General features: G+C 38.8%; 1 protein-coding gene across 4 annotated transcripts in view; it reads right to left on the bottom strand.

The window, feature by feature from the left end:
• Positions 1-414: 414 nt before the first annotated feature.
• The window catches only part of VCAN (versican), a 112,620-nt gene continuing 90,202 nt past the window's right edge, over positions 415-22,832 (bottom strand). For all 4 annotated transcript variants that reach the window (XM_035309363.1, XM_035309364.1, XM_035309362.1 and 1 more), the window contains exons 11-15: positions 20,410-20,568; positions 19,562-19,644; positions 5,608-5,752; positions 3,083-3,265; positions 415-2,583 (exon numbers count right to left, since the gene is read on the bottom strand). In XM_035309363.1, coding sequence (XP_035165254.1) covers positions 2,453-2,583; positions 3,083-3,265; positions 5,608-5,752; positions 19,562-19,644; positions 20,410-20,568 — 701 coding nt within the window. In that variant the 3' untranslated portion in view covers positions 415-2,452. The remainder of the gene's footprint in view (positions 2,584-3,082; positions 3,266-5,607; positions 5,753-19,561; positions 19,645-20,409; positions 20,569-22,832) is intronic.

Below are 22,832 nucleotides of genomic sequence, written 5' to 3'. Positions count from 1 at the left end.
CCAACAAGAAGACAAGAAAACAACAAATCTATGCAGGGGTTTTTATACATATGGTGAGAAAGTTTGCAAAGTGTTAAAATATATTTTCTGTTCTGTATGCTTCTGGTACAAGGAAGTGATGTGCAGAATACTGTATACTTATGAGCAGAGTCTTGACTTATACAAGCAATAATTGACTTCAAAACATATACTGTATATCTTAAAATATTACTCCAAATCTCCTACAGTTGCTCATATAAAGTCAAATCCAGCACCTAATAAAGTTCAGCCAGCTGACTCTCTTTGACTCCAGTGGGCAATTGACTAAGCCCATGATAACTGTGAAGTACCTGACAGTCTAATCGTATTCATATGAAAAAAATCACATTGCATAGATTTAAACAGGAAGACATGCAATAACAAGACAAGTCACAGTATAGCAAAACCTTGTTTCTTTGGTGAAACAGAAGCAGATATAAAAGTTACAAAGATTTTAGACTTTCATTCACAAAAAACAGACATTCACATTATACACTATACAAGATAATATAAATAGAGAAAAGTATTATGTGCATTGTTTGGGGACAGGGGTGGGGAACGAACCGGCCAACGCAGTGACGCATTGCCATGTTGAACGCACAAAGACTGGGTATCCACGGTGGAGCAGTCACTGCAATTTTTTTTCTGAGATGTTGCCTGGGACTGTAATCACTGTTCCCAATAAGCCATGGCAAGGTCACCTCATGGGCAGCTCTGCCTGGGACAAATGTACACATTGGCTGGGTTTTCGACTCTTCTCCTTTCCTTTTCAACTTTTTGCATCATATCCCCACGCTAACACAAAGGCATAAGCCTCCCAACTCTGTTTGTATTTGCACTGTTATTTTGAAAGTTGTATGTTTGTATCCTAGGGAACTTTATTTATTTATTTATTTATTTATTTCCTGTGCCGAAAGACGTGCAGGGAACTTTGCAGAAATAACCAGACACAGTCTTTTATGTGAAGAGGTCCTTTCAAACATTACCTTCTACACTTACTGTACACATCCAGGTCAGTTGTCATGCTGACCAGGGTAAGAAATCGTAATAGAAAACTCCTACGCACACACTGCACCAACTACAACCTATAATCTCTTTGTGCACACACTTCTTCCTAGAAAGCCAAGATCCTGATTCTTCCATAAGTCACACAGTTCTCACCCATCTAACCACAAACAAATGATCCTGTTTAGCAGGAATTTTGTTCTCTGGGAAAATAGCAAAAGATGGTTCCAAAAGTGGAGCTCAGGGGCTAATACTGCACTGGCCTGCTCTTTTAATCTTCTTTGCATGGGTAAAATAACATCCAATAAATTAAATCAGTATGGCTTACTTCATTTATTTATGTACGCTTCACAGCTGCAGCATTCATACACAAACATTCATTACTTTATAAAAAGATTAAAAAATGGTTATATATACAAAATTATTTACTTTTTTGATTTTTGTTTGTTTTTTACAAAAAAAAAAAAAAAAAAGATCCCCCAAACACTAGGTCTATCTCCATTTTAGAATGCAGAGACCTGTAATAAAGACCTTATGGTTAATGTTGTGAAAGTCTTTTTTTTTTTCTTCTTTTTTTTTTTCTTTTTTTTTTTTTTCTCTTTTTTTCTTTCAGAAAAGGTGGCCCTGGTTGATAAAGTTAATGTATTAGCACTTGGAATTTTACAGGCCCTCCTTGTCATATACAAGTCCTCCATGCAGTCCTTTCTCATGAATGATGAGGCTGGAATGGAGAGCAGAAAAAAGTTCCACATTGCAGTCCCTAGTTCATGCTATATCCCCACTTTATGTGCTCTAAATTTTGCATCACATGGACACACACTGTACCTTGGACGGTAACTGGCACAGTTTGTATTAAAAAAAAAAGTCATGTCACTTGTGTGTTTATCTTCACCTTGTAATAACAAATTTCAGTCAGTGAAGTTATTTCAACCATTTCCAGCCTAGGTAAACAACACAAAAACAATGTCACAAATGACTGAAGACCTCTGAGGCCGTTCTAACCATAAATATGCCTGAACTTAGTGTGACTTTTCATTTTATATACAGGATTTTTAAAACAACACACAATTAAACAACATTAAAATCATCTTATTTACATTTTCATTGGTGCTAAAATTGAGCTGTTTAAATATTGCAGAAGGCTGGTATATATCATAAAATGGTCCACACCGATGGCATATAGAAAACTAATAATCATTATAGGCTGGAAATGGTTTATTTTTATCCCCATAAGCACTTCTCCTCTATATAATTTTTATTTATTTTTTTTTTGTTTTCTGATAAACACAATATTTTTGCAAAATGCATTGTGAATACCGGAGTCCATAGTTTCAAAACAATTTGATAATACTCCTATAAGTGATAGAAAAGGCACAGAAAGTTAGAACTTTGGCTGAAATGGTGGAAATCCCCATTCACCATTTAGCACTCAGCGCCTTGAGTCCTGCCACGTCCTGATCCAGCGATGGTAGTGTTTTGATGAATTTAATGATGTTCCCTTTCCTGATGAAGAATGTTTATAGTAGTATTTCTTAGAATAAGTCCTTTGGTATGTGGATGCTGTAATGAAAAAGAGGGAGGAAAAAAAGAAAATTAGTTTGAAATGATTTCAGCATGAATGGACTGGGTATGCTTCACATTAAGTTTCTGTTATTGTTGATTAATTAGGGAGTTAACAAATGATTAACTGGTACTAAGGCCATGTTACAGACAGGAAACCATCTCTCGAAAATAGTTAGACATCTGCAGAAAGCATTGTTAGCATTATTAGGAAGGTACGAATTCAGAGACTTTGTAAGAATGTTGCTGCTTAATTGAAAAGAATCTTAATGGCTTTTGTAAAAACAGAAAAGGAACATTTCCATTAGTTTTAGAACCCCAGTGATTTTTCTGCAGATAGTGTGAGCTGTACTGCTGTCATAATCTATAATACAACGTTTGCAAATCTCTTAAAAAATAAACTCGTTACTTTTCATTAATTATCATTATGGATGCTCATCTTTACATTAATGAGACAATTGTTTCTGAGACAGCACTGATTCCTTTTCAGGGAACTTACGATTCATGCATGTAATTTTAGGCATATCCCATCTTCCATTCCCTTGGCACCGGATGGTTGGAATATGACGCTGGATGAAGCCATCTTTGCAGTGATATCTAATAAGTGAGTTGATCTCATAACGAGGTTTCATCTTCCCAAAGGTCTTTGCATTTTCCACAACAGGAGGCTGACCACAGGCAACTTAAAGGAAGACAAAACCCCAAACATCAGTTTGTAAATGCCCTTCTGAGGTAAATTCTGCCTATGGGGACATGTCAAGAGATTTCAGCAAAAATCCCAATAGACATGTCCCAATAAGGACAGGGAGATCACTCTTTTCTGTAGTTCTCTGGTTTTGTACATCAAATACAATAATCATGTGGTTAATATTTCCTTTTTGGTTTAAATTTCTGATGTAAATTTAAACCAAAAAAGTTTTCATACTCACACAAAGAAAAGATTTTCATTGGAAAGCTGCAAAACCTGAAAAGCATTGAAGTTATTACAAGCATTTAATAATAAAAAAATCTCATTCTCAAAACTTCTCAGGTCTTCCTCAACAGCAGACTTTTTAAAAGCACTTAAAACTCATGCACCTTTCAACACACAAAGAACATGTTATCAAAATGCTGTAAATAGTAATCGGGCAACAGTGGAGTGCACAAGAGATTTTGGTTTCTTCTTTATTTTCCCAGTCTAAAGAGGCAGAGAACAACTAAGGTGTTAATATACAGCTCCTGGCAACTCTCATGTTTGAGGTTTCATTGACTCGGGGAGCTACAGGTCACCTTTGTGCCCAGAAACATCATGGAGCAGAGCCTCCTGGAAGACCCTCCTTAGCATGGTTAAAGCACATGGAAAATAAGGAAGTAATTGGTGACAGCCAGCATGGCTTCACTAAGGGCAGATCGTACCTCACAAATCTGGTGGCCTCCTGTGATGGGGTTACAGCAATGAAGGATAAGGGAGGAGCAACCGACATCATCTACCTGGACATGTGCAAAGCATCTGACACTGCCCCCATGATGTCCTTGTCCCTAAATTGGAGGGACATGGATTTGATGGGTGGAACACTCACTGGGTAAGGAATTGGCTGGAGGGTTGCACTCAGAGAGTTATGGTCGACAGCTCAATATCCATGTGGAGATCAGGAAGGAGTGGTGATCTTCAGGGACTGGTGTTGGGATCATCGCTGTTTGACATCTTTGTCAGTGACATGGACAGTGGGACCGAGTGTACCCTCAACTAGTTTGCCAATGACAGTGAGCTGTGTGGTGTGGTCAACACACTGGAGGGAAGGGATGCCATCCAGAGGGACCTGGATGGGCCTGAGAGGTGGGCCTGTGTGAACCTCATGAAGTTCAACAAGGCAAGGTGCAAGGTCCTGCATCTGGGTCAGGGCAATCCCAAGCCCAAATATAGTCTGGGCAGAGAATGAATTGAGACCAGCCCTGAGAAGAAGAGCCTGGGAATATTTGTTGACAAAAAGCTCAACACAAGCCAGCAGTGTGTGCTTGCAGCCTAGAAAGTCAACCGTACCCTGGGCTGCACCAACAGCAGCATGGCCAGCAGGGTGAGGGAGGGGATTTTCCCTCTCTGCAATGCTCTGTGAGACCCCATCTGGAGCCTGTGCTCAGCTCTGGGACCCCAGCACAAGGGGACAGGGACCTGTTAGAGCAAGTCCAGAGGAGGGTCACAAGGATGCTCAGGGGACTGGAGCAAATCTCCTGTGAAGACAGGCTGAGGGACTGTTTGTTCGGCCTGGAAAAGAGAAGGCTTTGGAGAGACCTTACAGTGGCCTGCCAGTGCCTAAAGGGGGCTGCAGGAAAGCTGGGGAGGGACTCTGTGTCAGGGGGTGTAGTGAGAAGACAAGCAGTAATGGTTTTAAACTAAAAGAGAGTAGGTTTAGTTTAGCTATAGACAAGAAATTCTTCACTCAGAGGGTGGTGAGTCCCTGGCACAGGTTACCCAGAGAAGCTGTAGATGCCCCATATACCAGGAGGTGTTCGAGGCCAGGCTGGATGGGGCCTTGGGTAACCTAGTCTGGTGGGAGGTGTCCCTGCCCATGGCAGGGGGGTTGGAACCAGATGGTCTTTAAGTTCCCTTCCAACCCAAGCCATTCTGTGATTGTATGTAAGCATCAGCTCTAACGGTGTATAAGCCCAATGTGCCTTTCAGATTCCTTCAGTCTGAACCTCCCCTGGTGTAGCTTTGTGCCATTCCTGTGCATTCTATCACTGCTACGCACATCATTCACAGTGGCATGCAGGTAAAGCAGGCCTGCCAGATATGTAAATGCCTCTTTTGTTGAGATCTGCAAATAAGACATTTGTCTGGTTTCAACTAGGAGTTTCTATTGTGTACCATTTTGACCTTGACTCAAGAGCAGATTAGGAAGAGTTTAATATGTGGATAGAGAAGGACAATTTTGTGGGGCTAACTCAGTTCTAGGCTCACTGTATTGGTCACCACAAATCACACAGAATTTGTCCCTTTAGGTTTATAAAACCAGAATTATGCTATAGTTACTGTAAAGTTTGTACCTGTTCCTTTCTTGCAGGTATAGGTCAGGTGATAATTGCATGGAACATCATTCCACTGTCCATTCTCATGCCATATTATAACAACACAGTCTTCTCCAGCAGAAAAGAAACTGTCTGGCTGGTTTGGTCGCCAGTTCTCATATTGCTGCAGAAAAGAGGAGCACACCCATTATTCCCAGCGTTGGAATATATTTACATTCCATTTTTCAGAAGAACACACAATATTACCTTTGATGATGAGCAACCTCAATTGTTTGGTTCAGGCAGTTAAGCACAAACTAAACAAAGCTAGATTTACAATATCTTGCCACTCTATTAACAGAAAAAAGTACTTTGATCCAACATTTTACTTACCGTAGACTGAAAACAGGTGAGTAAAACAAATTGACACAATTTAGTTCAAGGACAATCTCAACCAAAATGTGTCGGATCACACTCTACCTTATATAGGCTGAAAGTGCAAAGCCAGGAAATGCAGTGAATAAGCTACTACCCTTACTAGTCCATGTCTACTAAATGACAAACCACAGGCTGGTTTCTCAGATTCAAATTATTTATTCTTTGACTTCATTTAATGAAGCCATGCAATAGGATGACTTTCAGAATTCGGTGTAAAATAAGTAAAGCTGTCAGAAAGTGGCCCCATATCCCTGCAGATTGATATTGCCATTGAAAAGGCTTAGGTGGCAGACAGAGTATATATATATACATATATATATATACATACTTTTTTTTTTTTTTTTTTTTTTGTTTTTTTTTTTTTCTAGCACTGTACCTGGAACACACAATTGACATGTTGATTTGGGTAGACTCTGCTTTTTGGGATCAAAGCTGTCAATATGCTGGTTTGCATTTATTTAGCTACACAGCCCTGCAGCACCCAGCTCAACACCTGCCTAAAGGTATGTGCCTACCAAGAGCTGCACGATGCTAGCTGCTGGCAGGCTGTGCATGGCTCGATACATGAGCTAAACCCACACTTACTTCACTGTAGAATGCACTCTTTCAGTCATGGCTAAGTTCATCATTGCATAATGTCTTTGTTGGGTCACTCTTTTTTTTTTTTTTTTTCCCAGCCAGTAGGGAAAATAGAAACAAAGGGATTGTCATACAGATAGAAAATGTAGCCAACATCTTTGATAGGGGACATATACCCTACTGTCCTTGAAGTTAGTAGAGGTGGGGTACTGTTTACTCCACTTCCTGTTTCATCTTGATCCCAACTGAAACACAGTAATTTGAGATCTCCTTAATGTTATGCAAAGAAAAGCTAGAGGAAATATGGGAAATGATTCTTAGCAATTTTCTTTGAGATTTCTATTGTGTCACTCCAATAATTTAATGGTGGTTAAAAATAGATATCTAAAAGAACAGGAATTCACATAAATGCCAGACTTTAACTGGGCAGATAGTCCCTTGTATGGTCAAAAGGACAGAGTTCCTACAATGGTTATATTCCCCTCAGTACTTACTTCTTTCTATCTAAATGTCATAAAAGTTTAACTTTCTATTTTCTTAGTTTTATGAAATAACCACTATTCGTTGCCTGTGTAAAAACGTTTTAGAAATACAGTTTACATACTCTATGCGAGTAGTATTTACCTTACAAGGAATCAAGCTATGGGAAAAAAAGAAAAAAAAAAAGAAAAAAAAAAAAAAGAGTTAAATACATTTTTTCCTATTATGTGTCCATCACAGGTTTTAATTATCCAAGCAATTTAACAATAATATTGTAAATAAATTTGTTCTGCACTGAATCTGTTACCTCTAGCAATTCATAAAACATCTTCCTACTTATGTGGGACCAGCTTAACTTCATCTCTATGCTTCAGTATCTCATAGTCCTAAACTGCAACACATGCTAACTTCTCTACTGAGGTCCAGAATTCAGCAAATCACATCAGCTGAGAAATGAAGAGTATGAGTTTTTGTAAGCATGGTAGTAAAATATCATATACATGAGTCAAATGGGATCTGTTGTGTATGGGCCTCTTGCAACACCTGGTACAAAAAAATAACCAACAAAACTAACTAAAGAAAGTTCTGCATATACCTCCTGATATCTCCTGGGCTGGTGAGAAGGACAGAGGGAGGTAAGGGATGTGCCCATGTGCAGTGTGTATTACTGTAATTTAGAGTGCTCCCTTTTGCAAAAGGATATGTTGGAAGTGCTGCCTCGCCTCAGATCTAGTGACTTGGCACAGCCAAACTGGTTAAGGGTCTGGGAATGTGCTGAGGCCATGTGAGATGCCTACTGGCAGCGAAGGCAGGGTTCACGCACACACTAAAGGCTTAGGCTTACCCGTGTTATGGCCCCATGCACTCGTCCCATCTCCTCTACTTGCAGGAGGACACGGTCACCCCTCACCTTCACCCCTCACATCTCACCACCAGCCCTACTGAAAAGTAGAAGCTGCTCCTCTGAGAATATGCCAAGACATATGGACACAGGGAAAAAGCTGTGAAAACAGCCAGGTTAATGGTAGAAAAGCTTGATCAGTGATGCCCTGACAGCAAAGGAAAGACCTGAACAAACCTTGTGGCCCTGTCTTGTGGAACTGCTGCTGTAGAGAGCTGTATGCTTATGCAGGGGTCAGCGTGTGGAAACTGGGACACTTCGTGGCAGCTGGGGGCGTGCGAGCTGAAGGTGCTCAGCAGCTTGCCAGCTCCCACCCGAGCCACACAGACTCCATATACTCGTGCTTGCCTTGCCATAATGGGCCCCAAATTCGTCTGCTTTGTTGGCAGGGCTGCAGCGTAATGGCAAGGGATTATATTTGGGCTGTGTGGTTTACTCAAGAATGCCTGATATCCTCCAGCATGACATGCTGTTACCTCATATCTGATATCATCATTGCATGAGTTTATTTTGGCTGAATACCTCTGATTTCACTTGGTTTCAGTGCCAGAATTGCTTAGCAGAGGAAGTTCCAGACTGCTGAATTGCTTTCTTAGGTCTCCACCCAGCTCTTCTGTAGTTTTTCAGTTCCTTATTTAGCCCCTGATAACATGATAATGATACAAAAAGATTCTCATAGTTTGAGTGGAATAAGTTGCTACAAAAATAAACTAATATTTTGCTTTCTTCTTACAGATGACATTTTTGCATGACCGTGTGCTTGATTCTGTTTTCCACTTAAACTACTGTAAATCAGGAGTGACTGCACTATGTCCAGTAAAACGATATCAGCAGAAAAGAAATGGGAAAGAACCAAATCCCATGTTACATACTGCATTATACTGTTTGTTTTCAGAGATATTCCTTACAATCTCTCATACAAATCTGTGAAGTGTACAGACACCCCTCCCCTTGCAAAAAGAAGTATCTTTAGCACTCATTTCATAAATCTCCTGTTGGAAAACATTGCTCAAAATAATCTAAATAAGATGCCATTCTTTAAGTGGCTATGTCACTTAAGTGCCATGTATTTCAATGCAATTACTGTCTTTTAGAACAGTTTTATTTTACCAAAAAAAAAAAAAAAAAAAAAAAAAAAAAAAAAAAAAAAAAAAAGGAAAAAAAAATTAGTTTCATTCCTTGTGTACCATTTGGGTTTGTTTGTTTTTTTAAGATCATGTCCAAAACAGATCAGCCATGTTCACAGAGGAGTCAAAACCCACTGGCATAATTCCAGCCACCCTGCTACTACATTTTATCTTCAGGGAAACTGCTGCTGTCTCAGCACACCAGCAAAGCCATGCTAAGCAGTGTTGTGTTTGAATTGATAAAGTCCAAGGCATCCTTTTGCCAACAGTCAAGCTTCAATCAGCACCGTTAGCGCTAATTTTAGCTGTATCATTCGTAAGATATGATTTAGGGTCCTGAAAACCTAAAGAGATTCAAATGCTAAGTTCATACATGGAAGAAAGACCATGAAAGGAAGAAAAGTACTCAGCAGAAATATTTATATTGGTTGATCCAAGGGAGGAACCTAAACATTTTTACTGCCCTGGCTAATGCTAAAGCAATGCTCTATGGGACATTACCATGACATGTGTGAAGTTTTCCTCCAGATTAAAATGAAAAGCACTTCCACAAGCTTATAGTGAGCTTCACAGAAGGTCTAGCCCTTTTCCTCCAGCTGTGAAGCATGTCTTGCTGGGGAGGCTACAGGATGCTGACACTGCTGCACTAGGCTCTTGGCAAAGCCCTCAGCATCCATGAAGGCAGGATACTCGCTTCATGTTATCAAAAAAAAATGTGTTTTTGTGCCATTAGGTAACTGCAGGAACTGGCCTCAGCAACAAGATTTTGATATCTGTACATTCATTTGGTCCTTTGGGAGCCACATACTGTTGTGTCTTGCCATCATTTCATGCCAAAAACAGGAGCTCCCACTGTACTCTTTTTGCCCTTTAGGAAAACTTTCTTATGCAGTCTTCTGGTGAAACTGAAGCCCACTCTAACACATTGGACTTAGTTGTTCTAGCTTCCTCTGCTGAAGAGTACTGAAAACTTTCCCGTAGAAAGAGGGCAGAAGGTCCATTGGCTGGAGCCACAGCTGAGGCAGGGGACCAGCTCCTCAGGCTTCCCACGTGGCAGCAGACAATGCACCTGGCTGACTGATTCCCAGCCTGGGGAACAGGGGCTATGTATTTTCTTGCCTCATGGGAGGACCTTGGATCTGATGGTTACAGAAGTCCATGAAGATGCTTTTATAATAAAAGTTCTTTTTTTTTTTTTTTTTTTTTTTTCCTTATATGGGACTGAATTAAATCACAGCCTTAATCTGCCAGTTAGGTGGCAGGATGACAGTCCACAAATTAAATACAAGAAAGCAAGGATTACAGCAAGAGCTGTAAAGTGGCTGATTTTATTAGCTGGTCACTATTTTTGTCATTCAGATGGCTGGTAATTATACTGAATGAGCAGAGCCTTCCTGTCACAAACAAGATCCTACCTTGTCGGAGATTTGTTATTTAAATTTTCAGATAACCAGCCTTACTTGAGGGACTCATTTCCTTTTTAATGAGTAATCCATTCAGTTCTTTCAGATGTTTGTCCTGCCAAGGTGTATCCAGGAGTGAGCAGTATCTCAGCTTTGCGACACGCACTTAGACATTTCAGCAGTTCCTTTATCTCCAAAGGGCACACCAAGTGGCTGAGATCAATAGCATGGGCTTTGCATTCCAGAATAGTCAACAAACACCATGTTTAACCAAGCACAGCTACTGATACAAACAAAATGTTACTGCTTGACCTCGTTATTGTGCAAAGGCTAATAATCTTTTCTACAAAACTAAAGCTAGGAACCAATTTACTTGGAATACATCTCCTATTTAGATTTGTAGGGTTAATGCCTTTCCTGCAGGGAAAATAAAGCATGTTTTCAGCATGTCCAAATGAGTTTAAAGTATAAACCTGCCTTGGCATTTTTTGGCACTTATAATTTCCAATAGGATTTTTATTCTATTTCTTTCTGTCTGCTTCCCCATCTGATTGCTTCTCAATTCAAGATTAATGTAGCAAATAAAGCAAACAAACAAACAAACAAACAAAAAACTCAAGAACAACAACAACAAAAATAACATACAAGTAAAGATGCAGGGACTCGGCTGCCAGGATGCTTTCTGTGCCATGTCATCTTAAAGTGAAGCACTATTTCCTGTCTCATATTTTCTCACTAAATTAGTGTAAGCCACCACTACAAAACTTATTTGCTGCTATCCTCATTTTTTTCCCATAATTCTGCTATGGAACAGGATTTTTTTTTTTTTAACACAATAGCATCCATATTCTTAAAAAAATCTTTATTAGGAGAGTCCAGTGAACAAGTCCATCACTGGGGAGGTTCTCTTATAGCTTGATTGTTTAACTAAAAACTACATCTTGCTTTTAGAGATGTAATAACTGGCTATTGCCCATGATTTTAGGTTGGCTGAACTACCACAAGATAGAGCAGCACAAGGGTACAATGAGAATAAGGATATGCTCAGAATGTTTGTGGTTTATGCTGTTAGACAGCACTGAAACTCTTACTTGAGACACTCATGGGAAGTTTGAAAGGGATTGCATTTCCTTTTGGTAGAAATAAAATCAAACAGATTGCTGAGAAGATTTGGCAATGAATAAAATACTTACATTAACTTCACCTAGTATTTAAATACATTTATATGTTGAGAAAGACAAGAAACTACAGCATAGGCTCTGTTTCACTTAATTTCACCCCAAAGATCTGCAAAAGATCTTCTGTTTAATTTTATGAATGGGAGTAGTTTGACAGAACTCACCAAAAGTATTTGTGAGATTAAAAACTCCAGTCAGTGAGTGCTTAAGCACATGCTTTGCATTAAAGACATGGGTGGTACCCAAAACTCTGCAGGGTAGATCCCATGCATACTTCAGGCGCATGCTAAAATAAAAGCTAAATGTGTTGGCAAATCTTTGCTGGGAGAAATCTGAGTCAATTGGAAGACAACTGCTATGTCTAAACTTGCCTATGGGTACAAAAAATATCACATGCCAAAATCCCAATATTCTTAATACAGAGATCACAGTAGAATGGCTTCCCTCAAGCCCCTAATCTGTGTTTTTTGTTCACGGGATTTGGGAAAGAGGCAGGATTTGGATTGGGCAGGCATGCAAACTTGGCTCCCCATTGCAGTCACACAGAGAGAAAGAAGGAGCTTTGAACTATAAATGAAAAAAGTAAAAATCATCAGCTGATCTAGCTGAAATAATAATAATAATAATAAAACAATATCAAGGTTGTTTTTTGTTTGTTTATTTATTTATTTATTTAGTTTTTGGGGGGGGTGTTATTGTTATGGAGGAGACGACTAGCTTTTTGACTTTTTTTTTTTTTTTAAACAGTACCCCAATGTAGCAAGTTTTCCACGAAAAGCACAAACTGGCAGGTATGGCAAGAAAATCCCACTAGATGGCAGTGTCTACTCACTACTGAGCCCTGAAGCTAACTATCTCCAAAATCACAATTCTTCAGAAAAGATCTCTCTCATATTAACTCCTTCAAAGCTAACTGAAGCCAATGGACAACACCCCGATTACTTTGACCTGCTTGATCTGCTCTGCACCAAGTGCTCTCAGGGTAGTGACTTTTATCATGATTCACAGACTCTAGAGTTTAATTTTCTGGGTATATTGTGTGTGTTAGTCTTCCAGAAGTTCCCTTAGCATGGAAAATGAAAAATGAGTGGCACAGGGAGCTGGTGAGATTCTCTTGCTAATGGGCAGGTCTCTTACTGTGGAAGAAAAGTGTGGTAGGGTGTTAAATGGCATAATACGTGTTCTCTGGGAGTCACACCAGCTTAATTATATATTATCAACGTGATCCAAATTGTGTAGGGTGTGACTTACTCCTTTTGTGCAACAACTTCCAGGAGTCACTGAAAAAAAGAAAATCCTCTGCTTTGTCACTTATTTCAACAGTTATTGAAGGTCTGAAGCTGTCCAAGAGCTTTAGCCCAGGGCCAGCTGCAATGAGTCTCTGAAGAAACTGCTGGCCCCCTTTGTAAAAATAAGACAAAAAAACGCTTTGTCCAAGAGGCCTTTCCTTCAGCCTGCAACAGTCTGAACTAAAAACATACCTGTCATTAATAACATTATATAGTTCTCCCCCAGTTAAATGCAGGTCAAATGAGCATCTTAAAAAGAGTCTGTAATGACTGACTGCAGCACAAAATCAAAACATTTGCTAGATTTAAAATCTCCTTCTGCAGGGATCCTGTGGGACATTGGCACAATGAGCTTTTTGTTTGCAGCTGACTACAGTACTTTTTAGTTTGTTTGCTTTATTTAACCTGTGGAGGCAGGCTACCGCCCTACAAAATCCCGTGCCTTTTGAAGGGTTTTGTGTTCAATAATGTTACTATTTCTGCGAGGGGTGCAGTTATAGTTTGGTCAGGTCAGATCATTCTGATTCACTGACCAATAAAGAGGGGAAAAGAGAGGGCTTTGTTTTCTCCAGAATTACACTTGGTTTTGGTTTTGCTTTGTTTTTTTTTATGCAGCTACCTAGGACTGACAACCTGAGGGCCAGCACCGCGAACACACGGTGTAACGCTGCTGTGCCAAAGGGAAGAAAAACTAACATGGAGTCTCTGGACAGTTTTAAAAGTGGCAATATGCCCCATTACTCTCCTAGCTGGCAGCACTCTCCCAGTGACAGGCAATCTGGCCACAGACACTAGCCAGCTCCTTATTACAGCACTAATCTTATGTAATGGGAGTGAGCTCACAGCCCTACAAAGCACTAATTATCAACAGCATTTTCCAAAGGATATGAATAACTCCCCTTGTGAGACAGAGGCCCAAGGCAGAACCCCAAGTAGCTATATGCGCTTAATCCATAACATGAATAGCTCCAAAGGACTCCTTTACCACTGTGCCTGCTCACAAGAGCCCTTAACAGAGAAACGCCAGCAGCCCAAACACAATGAAGAAGCTGCCAAAAGCAACACCAGATTTCTTCTCTTTGGATAGGTGTGCTTTACAGATGTAAAAGTTACTATTCACAGAGCTAAGTGAATTATTTAAATTCAATTTCCCTAAGATACCTTCAAATGTCACATTGTATTCACAGTGTCTTTAATCAAGACAATTATTAAAAGTCTCCAATGACAGTGTAAATTTTGTTATTTTGGAGTTTGTATTACATCAAATTTAAGATATACAAAGTCCTAAGTAGGAATGGACAAATCCTTCTTTTTATATAGTTGTATTATTATGTGGGCTTTGTCTTTTTCTCCTGTACCACTGTGATTTTACCAAATTTATTTGCCTTTATTTTTTCAAGTATTTTATAACATAAGTGAAATGACGATTGTCTATGAACCATTGTAAAAGAGTTATTCACTACCCCAGAAATGCAGGAGAAAAATCTACAGAAAAGTGCAAGAATAATTTTGATTCTGTTATTATTATTATTATTATTACAATTATTATTATTATTTTGTAAACAAGCTCTTATTTGTAGCTGTTTTGATTTCCTTGCAAAATATCAAGCAGGGGAAAACTAAGGCTTTCCCATACTAAGTATCAATGGGACAGCCCCACAACCACACTGAATAGAAGGAAAACAAATCAAAAAAATGTGCTTTTAAAAATGTTGTATTATTTCATTCTGCCTCTTCCATCTGTCAGTGCAATGAAATGCATATAACTCAAATGTGTTGAGCAGAAATTTGCCTGATTTTGAGGACGCAATGAATAACAAAGCTCTAGGAGTGCTGGGGTGCTGTGAGCACTATGTTCAGTGCCTTTGTCTTTGAGATTAACCATCTGTAAATTAAGGTCTAGGTGGATGAGCCAAAATTTGCAGGCTACAAATCTCCTGCCTCTGGCACACAAGATCTTGTGTATGGCCGATGCTACAGGTCCAGGCGTGTGGCAGTGGCCACTAACTTACAGCTCTCACCACAATGAGAGGTGAACTTGCACCACAAGCCTGGGTCTCAGTTTCCTGAAAGAGCATTCTCTTTTTGTGTTGCACTCACACAGCTGCAATCAGCTCTTTTCCCTTGATAGGAAATGGGAACACTGGAAATACTACCTAAGTGTTTTTCAGGTGGCCCATGAGCTTCAGAAGACAAATCCACCTCTCACAACCACCGGAAATGCCTTAAAGCTCTTTCTTTTCCAAAAGAAAAGAAGGAAGAATGCATTGTAGATGAGAAAAAATTGTTTCCTGCCATACAGCTACAGTACAACAAATCAGAACAAATTGGATTCATACAGGTGGCCAGCAATACTTTCCAGTGTTAGTGAAATTTCATCCCATTTTGGTTTACGTATTGGACCAGGTGCCCTAAGCTTAGCCAAGGAGCTCCAGAGCTTTTGCCCGGACCATATCCAAGAAGCTTCCACTTTGTCTTTAAAGGGAATTTGCAATAAACAAACAAGCAAACAAAAGGAGGACAAATATAATGTCTGGCCAAGAAAAATCTGTATAATGAAATACCAGTTACATGGAAAACAATCTGTTTATGTGAAAGTAGTACCTGGACTGCTAGCTGAAATTTAGGGCACCAAAGGTATGACCTAACTACTTTAATCATGTTATTTTGCAATTTTCAAGATCAGTACATGTTTGGGATACAGGGGATACAACATGATGAAAAGGTAAAGTTTAGCGGGAAGTGCTGAGACTATCTAGACTGCCCAATATGCTGCACAAGGTTATGACATTTTGCCTGAAAAGCAGGAAACTGCTGAGCAGGTTTACCTTGAGAACTACTGTACTACTAAGACCTAAAACCTGTCAAACCCCCCTAAAAGCACACAGGTAACTATGCATCACACAGTTCAGTGAGGTAGATCTAAAGGTCTTCTTACACATCGTTTGCAGGAACAAAACCTCACAATACTACGAATTAAAACCATGCCTGTTTCTACTTCATAAAGATAATTTTCATTGTCCTAAGAGTTTGTGCTAAAGAAAACATTATGACATTTTCAGTATTTAATTTTGAACATATATTCAAATGTAGTCAATCTACAATACAGGCATGGAAAAATGTCATGTGGACAAAAAAAAAAAAAAAAGAAAATGTGTTTGGAACATTATTACTTGCTTTCTCAATGAATTTGATTGTACCTGTTTTGTTATTCAAGAAATGAACATTTTCCTTGGGTAACTCTGAGAATTAGACTATGTCTTCCAAAATTTGGTTATTGGCATTATTTTTGCAAGTCACATAAATTCCAGTTGATATATGAAAAATAAACACAGGGAGAAATGGGCTTTTTTGACTGCTGACTTTTCTGACAGTCACTATTTTCTGTGGGGGATCACCAGGAATGTCAAGATACCAAAAGTGGCTGACAATAGACAGTCCACTATTAGGCACCTAAATAATTACCCCTTTTTTTAATACAACCGTGAATCTGCCCGGGGTAATCTAGGTTCAGTTTAGGCTTCCCAGTTAGAACCCTAATTTTATATGCTCACTCTTTAAAAGTCTTGGTCATATTCTCCCTACACAACCTTAACAAACCCCCTGTCCCACTGAAGTGGCATGATTTGATCTCACAGAAAACTGAAAGGCCCTTGCATTGGCAAAACTGATATCCATTGGTTGGTCAGGGATGGGAAATTTCCATGACTGCATCTGAGATTCTAACTGTTCTCACATTACTAGACCAATGACAAAGATGAATTTATCACCTTCTCCAGTGCCATCACTGCGGCTTTTTAACACTTATCTCATTGCAAACAGACAAGAAGTCTGCACAGAAACAAACAAACAAACAAACAAACTATATTTTGTGAGCCTATGGAAGTGAGGCAGCACTAGATTTATGTCATTGCTGCATATGACCATGAAGTCCACAAAAAACAGCTGAGGTGGACATGTGTATTCAAGAGCACACTGTAACCGGAAAAAATGTGCAGTACACTTGGATGTATGTTTGTTGTTTTTCACTAAAGAACTCTTGCAGGTGTTTTTGTTTGACTATCATATTTAATGGTGCCTGGCATTTAGTTTCAGTTTAAAAATTCTTGAAAAACACTCAGCTTGGTTTTGAGCTGAAAATGCCAAGAAGAGGACTGATTTTCTTCCATCAGACTCATTGGCTGAAATACCTTTTAGGTGCAAATAAAATAATAACAATAATAATAAAAAAGTTGCCTCATCCTTTTCCAGAAATTGCTAATAAAATACATGCCAACATCTAGCAAAAGAGTTCTTTTCAATATACTATTTGAGCTGTGGGCTTCTTATGTCCATGGAAAATGTGTACCAGAGTAATCTAGACCTTATCCCATATTGTCCAATGATAAAGCCTGTGTTTCAGAGATTTCTCATTCCAGTTGTAGGTTTGTGACTCCTTTTATTTGGTTCAGGAAAAACAAAAAAGAAAAAAACTCCCATGAAATAAAAGTCACAACTCTTATGTGTAAACACTGGTTATCACAGCTATTTAATCTGGCCAATACTAGGTCAAATGCAGCATTGGGACAATAATTTCATCCATGATGTGTCTTGTTGATGGTACAATTCATTTGTTTTTTTCTTTCAAGATCTACTGAGCATCACACCCTTTTTTTAAACCAAAAACTTATGAAATCATATAAGCATGATTTCAGATTAAACCAAGCTCTTGTCAGAAAACTATCAAGATAAAGATGAATGAATGTATATCACTTTTACATGCACTGTCCACCTGAAAGTTGGTGTGGCTTTTCTGATATTGATCAGTATCTCCAACTGAAAGTATCTCTTATATCAGGGGGATCCTCAGCAGACTTGATGAATTTTCTACTACACCGGAATTATTGAATAAAATTCTAGATAGACAATAGTCTCTTGGAGAGGAGTTAGGCAACAAAGACAAAAAAGCTGATGCACCCTGATATGTAGAACACCAGAAGGCTGTTTAGATTTTGATATGTGCAACAGGTATCTCTCTACTCATAAATTTATTTTAGAACCTGAGGATGTATGAAATAATGCTTATTTTCATTATTGTAAATTATATTGATGCATTTAACACTATCATAACTGCTTTTCATCTGCAAATGCATAAATGATGTACATCTTTCAACTACATCGTGTTCAAATTCATTGGAATTTAAGGACAACATCAGGGAACTAAATTTGATGCTTACAGTTGATTTTTTCATTATTTCTATGTATTGCCTGAGGTGTGATGAATCACCACCACTAGAGGATAGTGTCATCAAAGTTAAACTACCCTCATGGAGTACCTGTTTCAGATAGTGATGTGCGAGATGCCATGTAAGAAACAGAGAATGAAATAATCCAGAATGAGTAAAAAGCTCAAGGCCATGACCCATCCTGTGCTCCCAAAAATACATGACAGGCAAGAGAAAGTGATGAAAAGAAACTCCTTCACTTACATCCTACAAGACTCTGTGGCTCCAAGCACAAATGGGTATAAACATGAACTGTTTTCACCACAGAACAACCAAGCAGTCAACTGGGCAACAAACATTTTAATCTTCCTTCCTTTTCTCCCCATTCTGTCACCATGGTTGTTTCTCAAGAAATGGCTCATTTATAAGTTATTTTAAAGGACTTTAAACCTATGGCTATTTACATAAAAATGTAATAAGTAAAGCCTGCTTTGATCCAGGTGTCTTTCTACATAAGATGTAGTCACATAGTATGCAGCAATGATCAATGCGTGCATGTGTGAGCATGTGCTCATGTGTGCCTGTAGTCCAGATACTTTCTCCTTTAAGAAGAATTCACAACTGGGGAGGAAAATAATAAGCATAACAGCTTTTTTATATACATAGCGCTATTCAGTGGATGTTAAACAGCAATAAATCACCTGCCTCTTCTACAGAAGTACCTGTTTTGAATTGGAAAGACCGCCATCATTTCCTGTATCAAGCAGCTATTTGATTTAAGTCTGCTAAAGGTGGACAGATAGTGTTTTCCCTCTCCTTCTGCTGACTTTCCTCCCTTCTTGTTTCAAGACAACAGGTATCAACAGCAACTTAAAACTTTATGGACAGATTATTGGTTGCAGGCCTCCTGAACCACCTAAGAATGACTGCTTCTCCATCCTGGCCATCAAACTTCCACACCAACTACAACAGCTTCCAAAAAGACCTGGAGGGCTACTTCATGCACTCAAAAAGACCCAGCCAATGCAAAGGCTCATATGCCATATCTTCATCTGAAAAAATGCATTCTGCTCTATATATGTAAGGAAACATCTTAGAGCTGAAAAACAAAACCAGCTGCAGCATTGACCCTTAAGTAATAGCCTCAGACTTTCTGAGTTTTTTCTCTTTGGAAACATTAGGAGGTGCGGCCGGCCCCTCCCCCCCCAGAAAAAAATTTTAGAACTACATCACAAATAGAAATTATCCTGAATCAAGACGGTATCCTGGCTGTTTGCTTGGATGCATATTTAGTGACTGCATGTTTTCATGCAGCTTCCCTCAGTTCTGGTGGGAAAATGATAAGACACCACAAAAAGAAAGGAGTGGATGATTTCATTTCAAAAGCATCTTACCAGTGGGCTACCATCAGTCCAGCGGAAGTCACGCTCAAACATCTTGTCATTGAGGCCAATCCACTGGTAGTCATGCCCAATACCTAATGGGAAAGGAACCAGAAGGATATTTTTGTAACTTTCCCATAAATGGGAGAGATTTCATCAAAGAAAAGAAAAAGTATTAGCACAGAATGAATCAGACATCCTGTTCTTAAGATTCTTCTACTCTCTATGCAAACAACTATTTACAGGCTGTTTTTCATCATTTTTATTTTAATTTGGATGTCTGTAAAAATGGAGATTCTTATCTAACAGTTTACAATGATCATGCCTATTACCTCCTGACTGCTTCCCCCCAAAGAAAACAGATGAGTTTCCTATCTGGGCACATATCAGAAAGAAGGAAAAAAAAAAAAAGGCAAATGGCAAATATTTTAATTTACAGTATTTTTCAAGTTTTGTCTAGGCTGTTACTGAGGTTTAGATTTTGCAGCATAGGAGCTATTCTTTCTCACCATACCACCATACCTACTAACATGGTGGCCTGGTCATTATTGCCATGTTAACAAAAGATCTAAAGCTACCAGAAAAAATGTTTCATTAATTTTCTGTGCCAAAACCATAGGACTAGTTCAGTTCCCCCCAGAATGAAACCTTTTCTATGTAACAAGTCATAGTTTAATAGAGATTAAGGATCTTGCACTTAAAGCCAAAGTGAACACCAAGAAAACAAAGTGCATTTTTGCATCTCTACATTCTAAAAGTATATTTTAACATGGAGATGTAAAAGTTTAGTGAACATGCAATATGATCCTAGCTCTGAATCCTCAGTGCCTGTGCTAGCTTAGAGAGATAACAGTACGTACGGTTCACAAAGATCTGTTCCTCGTGGGACAAGATGCTTGTCAGGTGGGCTCCCTGAAGACGGCATTCCCTTTCAGCCGTGTCCCATGTGCGCCGGTGGGCAAAGTATTTGTAGCACTGTCCTTGGAACTTGTGCCAGCCGTAATCACAGGTCTCTGTGTCTGTGACAAATAAACAAACCACGTTTCTGATAATGGGCATGGAACACGGATATGTTTCACATGGACGGACTCTCTGTAGCACAAAGGTTGAAGAAGATGCCCAAAACTTGTTAAGTATCTTGAGTTCTAACTACATTTTCATGTTGCTCTGTTTACCCAGTTTTGGTGTAAACTGCAAGTATATTATTTACGTAAGGAGTATAACTGTACTTGGCAGCTTTGTGATCTTCTACTGTTCAAGTTATGCTGCAGTCAGACAATCGCAGAAGGATATTTTTACTCCATTACTCAGGGTGAATAAAATGACTTTATGTTAGACTGCCATTAGTCTACATTTCATCTAAATTTTCTGAGTCTGTAAGTGGGGATTGGATTTTTTACTTGTAAGGAGGACTAGTTCTTTGAATGACTGCACTGAATTACCTTGGTTTTAAAGAAACTGAAAATGGAAAATATTCATGAAAGAATGTGCTTTTTATTGTTTATCCTTCTGAATTTACCCCTCCAAATCCTCCTCCAAAATCCATCTTCCATGATAAACTATGATTTAATAAACTCTAGGCATCAGTTTCTAAAGAAGGCTATAAAGCTGAAACACAAAGTAATGAAATGTGCATTGTCTGTGCTTGTATAAGGGATTGTGCTGATAAGAATACATAATAGACCGAAGTTCATATCAGCCAGTGTTTCTTTTCATCTAAAGAGAGATAAACATGAGCCTTGGAAGAGTAACAATCTGTGGATTTAACATTAATTATTTCGTCAAGGTTAGGCAGCTGCAAACAGAGTAGATGGCAAGAAGCAAGGTTTCCATCCCAAGTCTCTTTCCGCATCAGCACTGTAGGAATGAATCACAGGCAAAAATCAGTATTAGTAAGATGGACAATAACAAATATGATGCCTGAGTGTGCCTGAGCTGTGCTCAATGACAAGAACCTGTCATTAAGAAAAGAGAATTTTGGTGAGGAATGGGAAGAAAACAAACAAACAAACAAAAACAACACTACAGAAAATTCAGACTGTTTTGATTTACTGTGTATGAAATGGCACCATAAAGGACACTTCAGCACAAGGTTATAGGATGTTCTGACTACAGCTGGTCCCATCAATCTCAGCACATGCTGAGACCCTGATGGGCCTCTGTTGCAGGGTGCTAAAGAACAGAAACAAAAACTTGGCATTATTTTTTTTCCCCTGCAAACAAGGATTTGCCACTTCCCACAAGATTTTGTGTCAATGCCAGAACAAAACTTTGTCTCAAAGGAACCATCTTGCCTTTCCAGAGGTATATGTACATTCTGGGTGTGAATCGGATCTTGTATTTTAAATAAATAAATATATCCAACAGTTAATAAGATGCTCTAATAAATAAATATATCCAATAGTTAATAAGATGCTCTGGCCTAAGAGACCCTCTTTGCATTAGTAAAGGGAAAAGCCAGACATAGAATATGCCAATGACATACGACTGCAAATTCTTTAACTATGATATTTCTCAGGTTGGAGCAGCTACCAGCTGAGAGGAAGTTCTGGAAAAAAAATAATTCACAACACAAGGCTGATTCTTAGTTCAGAGCAGAAAGATGCCATTCACATATCCTGAAGCATGGAAGTGTCATTTTTTTTTTTTTTTTTGGAAGTCTGGTTGCCTTTTTAAATCTCTTGAGATAAAAAAAAATAGACTTCACATATATATGAATGGATATGTGCAAATATATCACTTCAGAGGCTTACCAGAATTTCTCTGTCAGCTCCTGGCAACATTAATAACACAGCAGTTATTGTCTTAGGAGTCTAGTATCAAAATCACTTTTTAAAATTTGTGAATACAGGCATAAAGGTACTGAATATGACAACATAATAGAGTTTACACTGATCAACTTTCTTCTATTTTCAACAAGTTAAGCTGCAGAAAACTGCTTGTGCTTTGAGTAATCCCAGCTATGAAAAAACAACTGTAATTTATACTAGCAGCTTGTTAGTTTTTGATGTTTTCCCTCTTTGCATTCTGTACGAGGTTCAGGCTGCCGATACAGCTTTAATCTCTGGGACCGAGGCCATTTTAAAGTTTAGTCTGCCTTTGGCTCACTTGAACATTTGTTTAACCACACAATGCTGACTAACAATTATGTGTCCTCTGAAAAGGCTCCTAAGTTTTTATTATTCATCTTGTTCAGGGACCACCTTGTCCCACAGGAAAGAAGTCAGATAATAACAAGCAGTGTTCCATGCTGAGAACATCATAGCTGGAGAGCAGATCCAGA

This window comes from Oxyura jamaicensis, chromosome Z (genome assembly GCF_011077185.1).
Source record: "Oxyura jamaicensis isolate SHBP4307 breed ruddy duck chromosome Z, BPBGC_Ojam_1.0, whole genome shotgun sequence".
Lineage (NCBI taxonomy): Eukaryota > Metazoa > Chordata > Aves > Anseriformes > Anatidae > Oxyura > Oxyura jamaicensis.
Note: the sequence above shows the minus strand (reverse complement) of the source record. Positions and strands in the feature narration are given on the sequence as shown.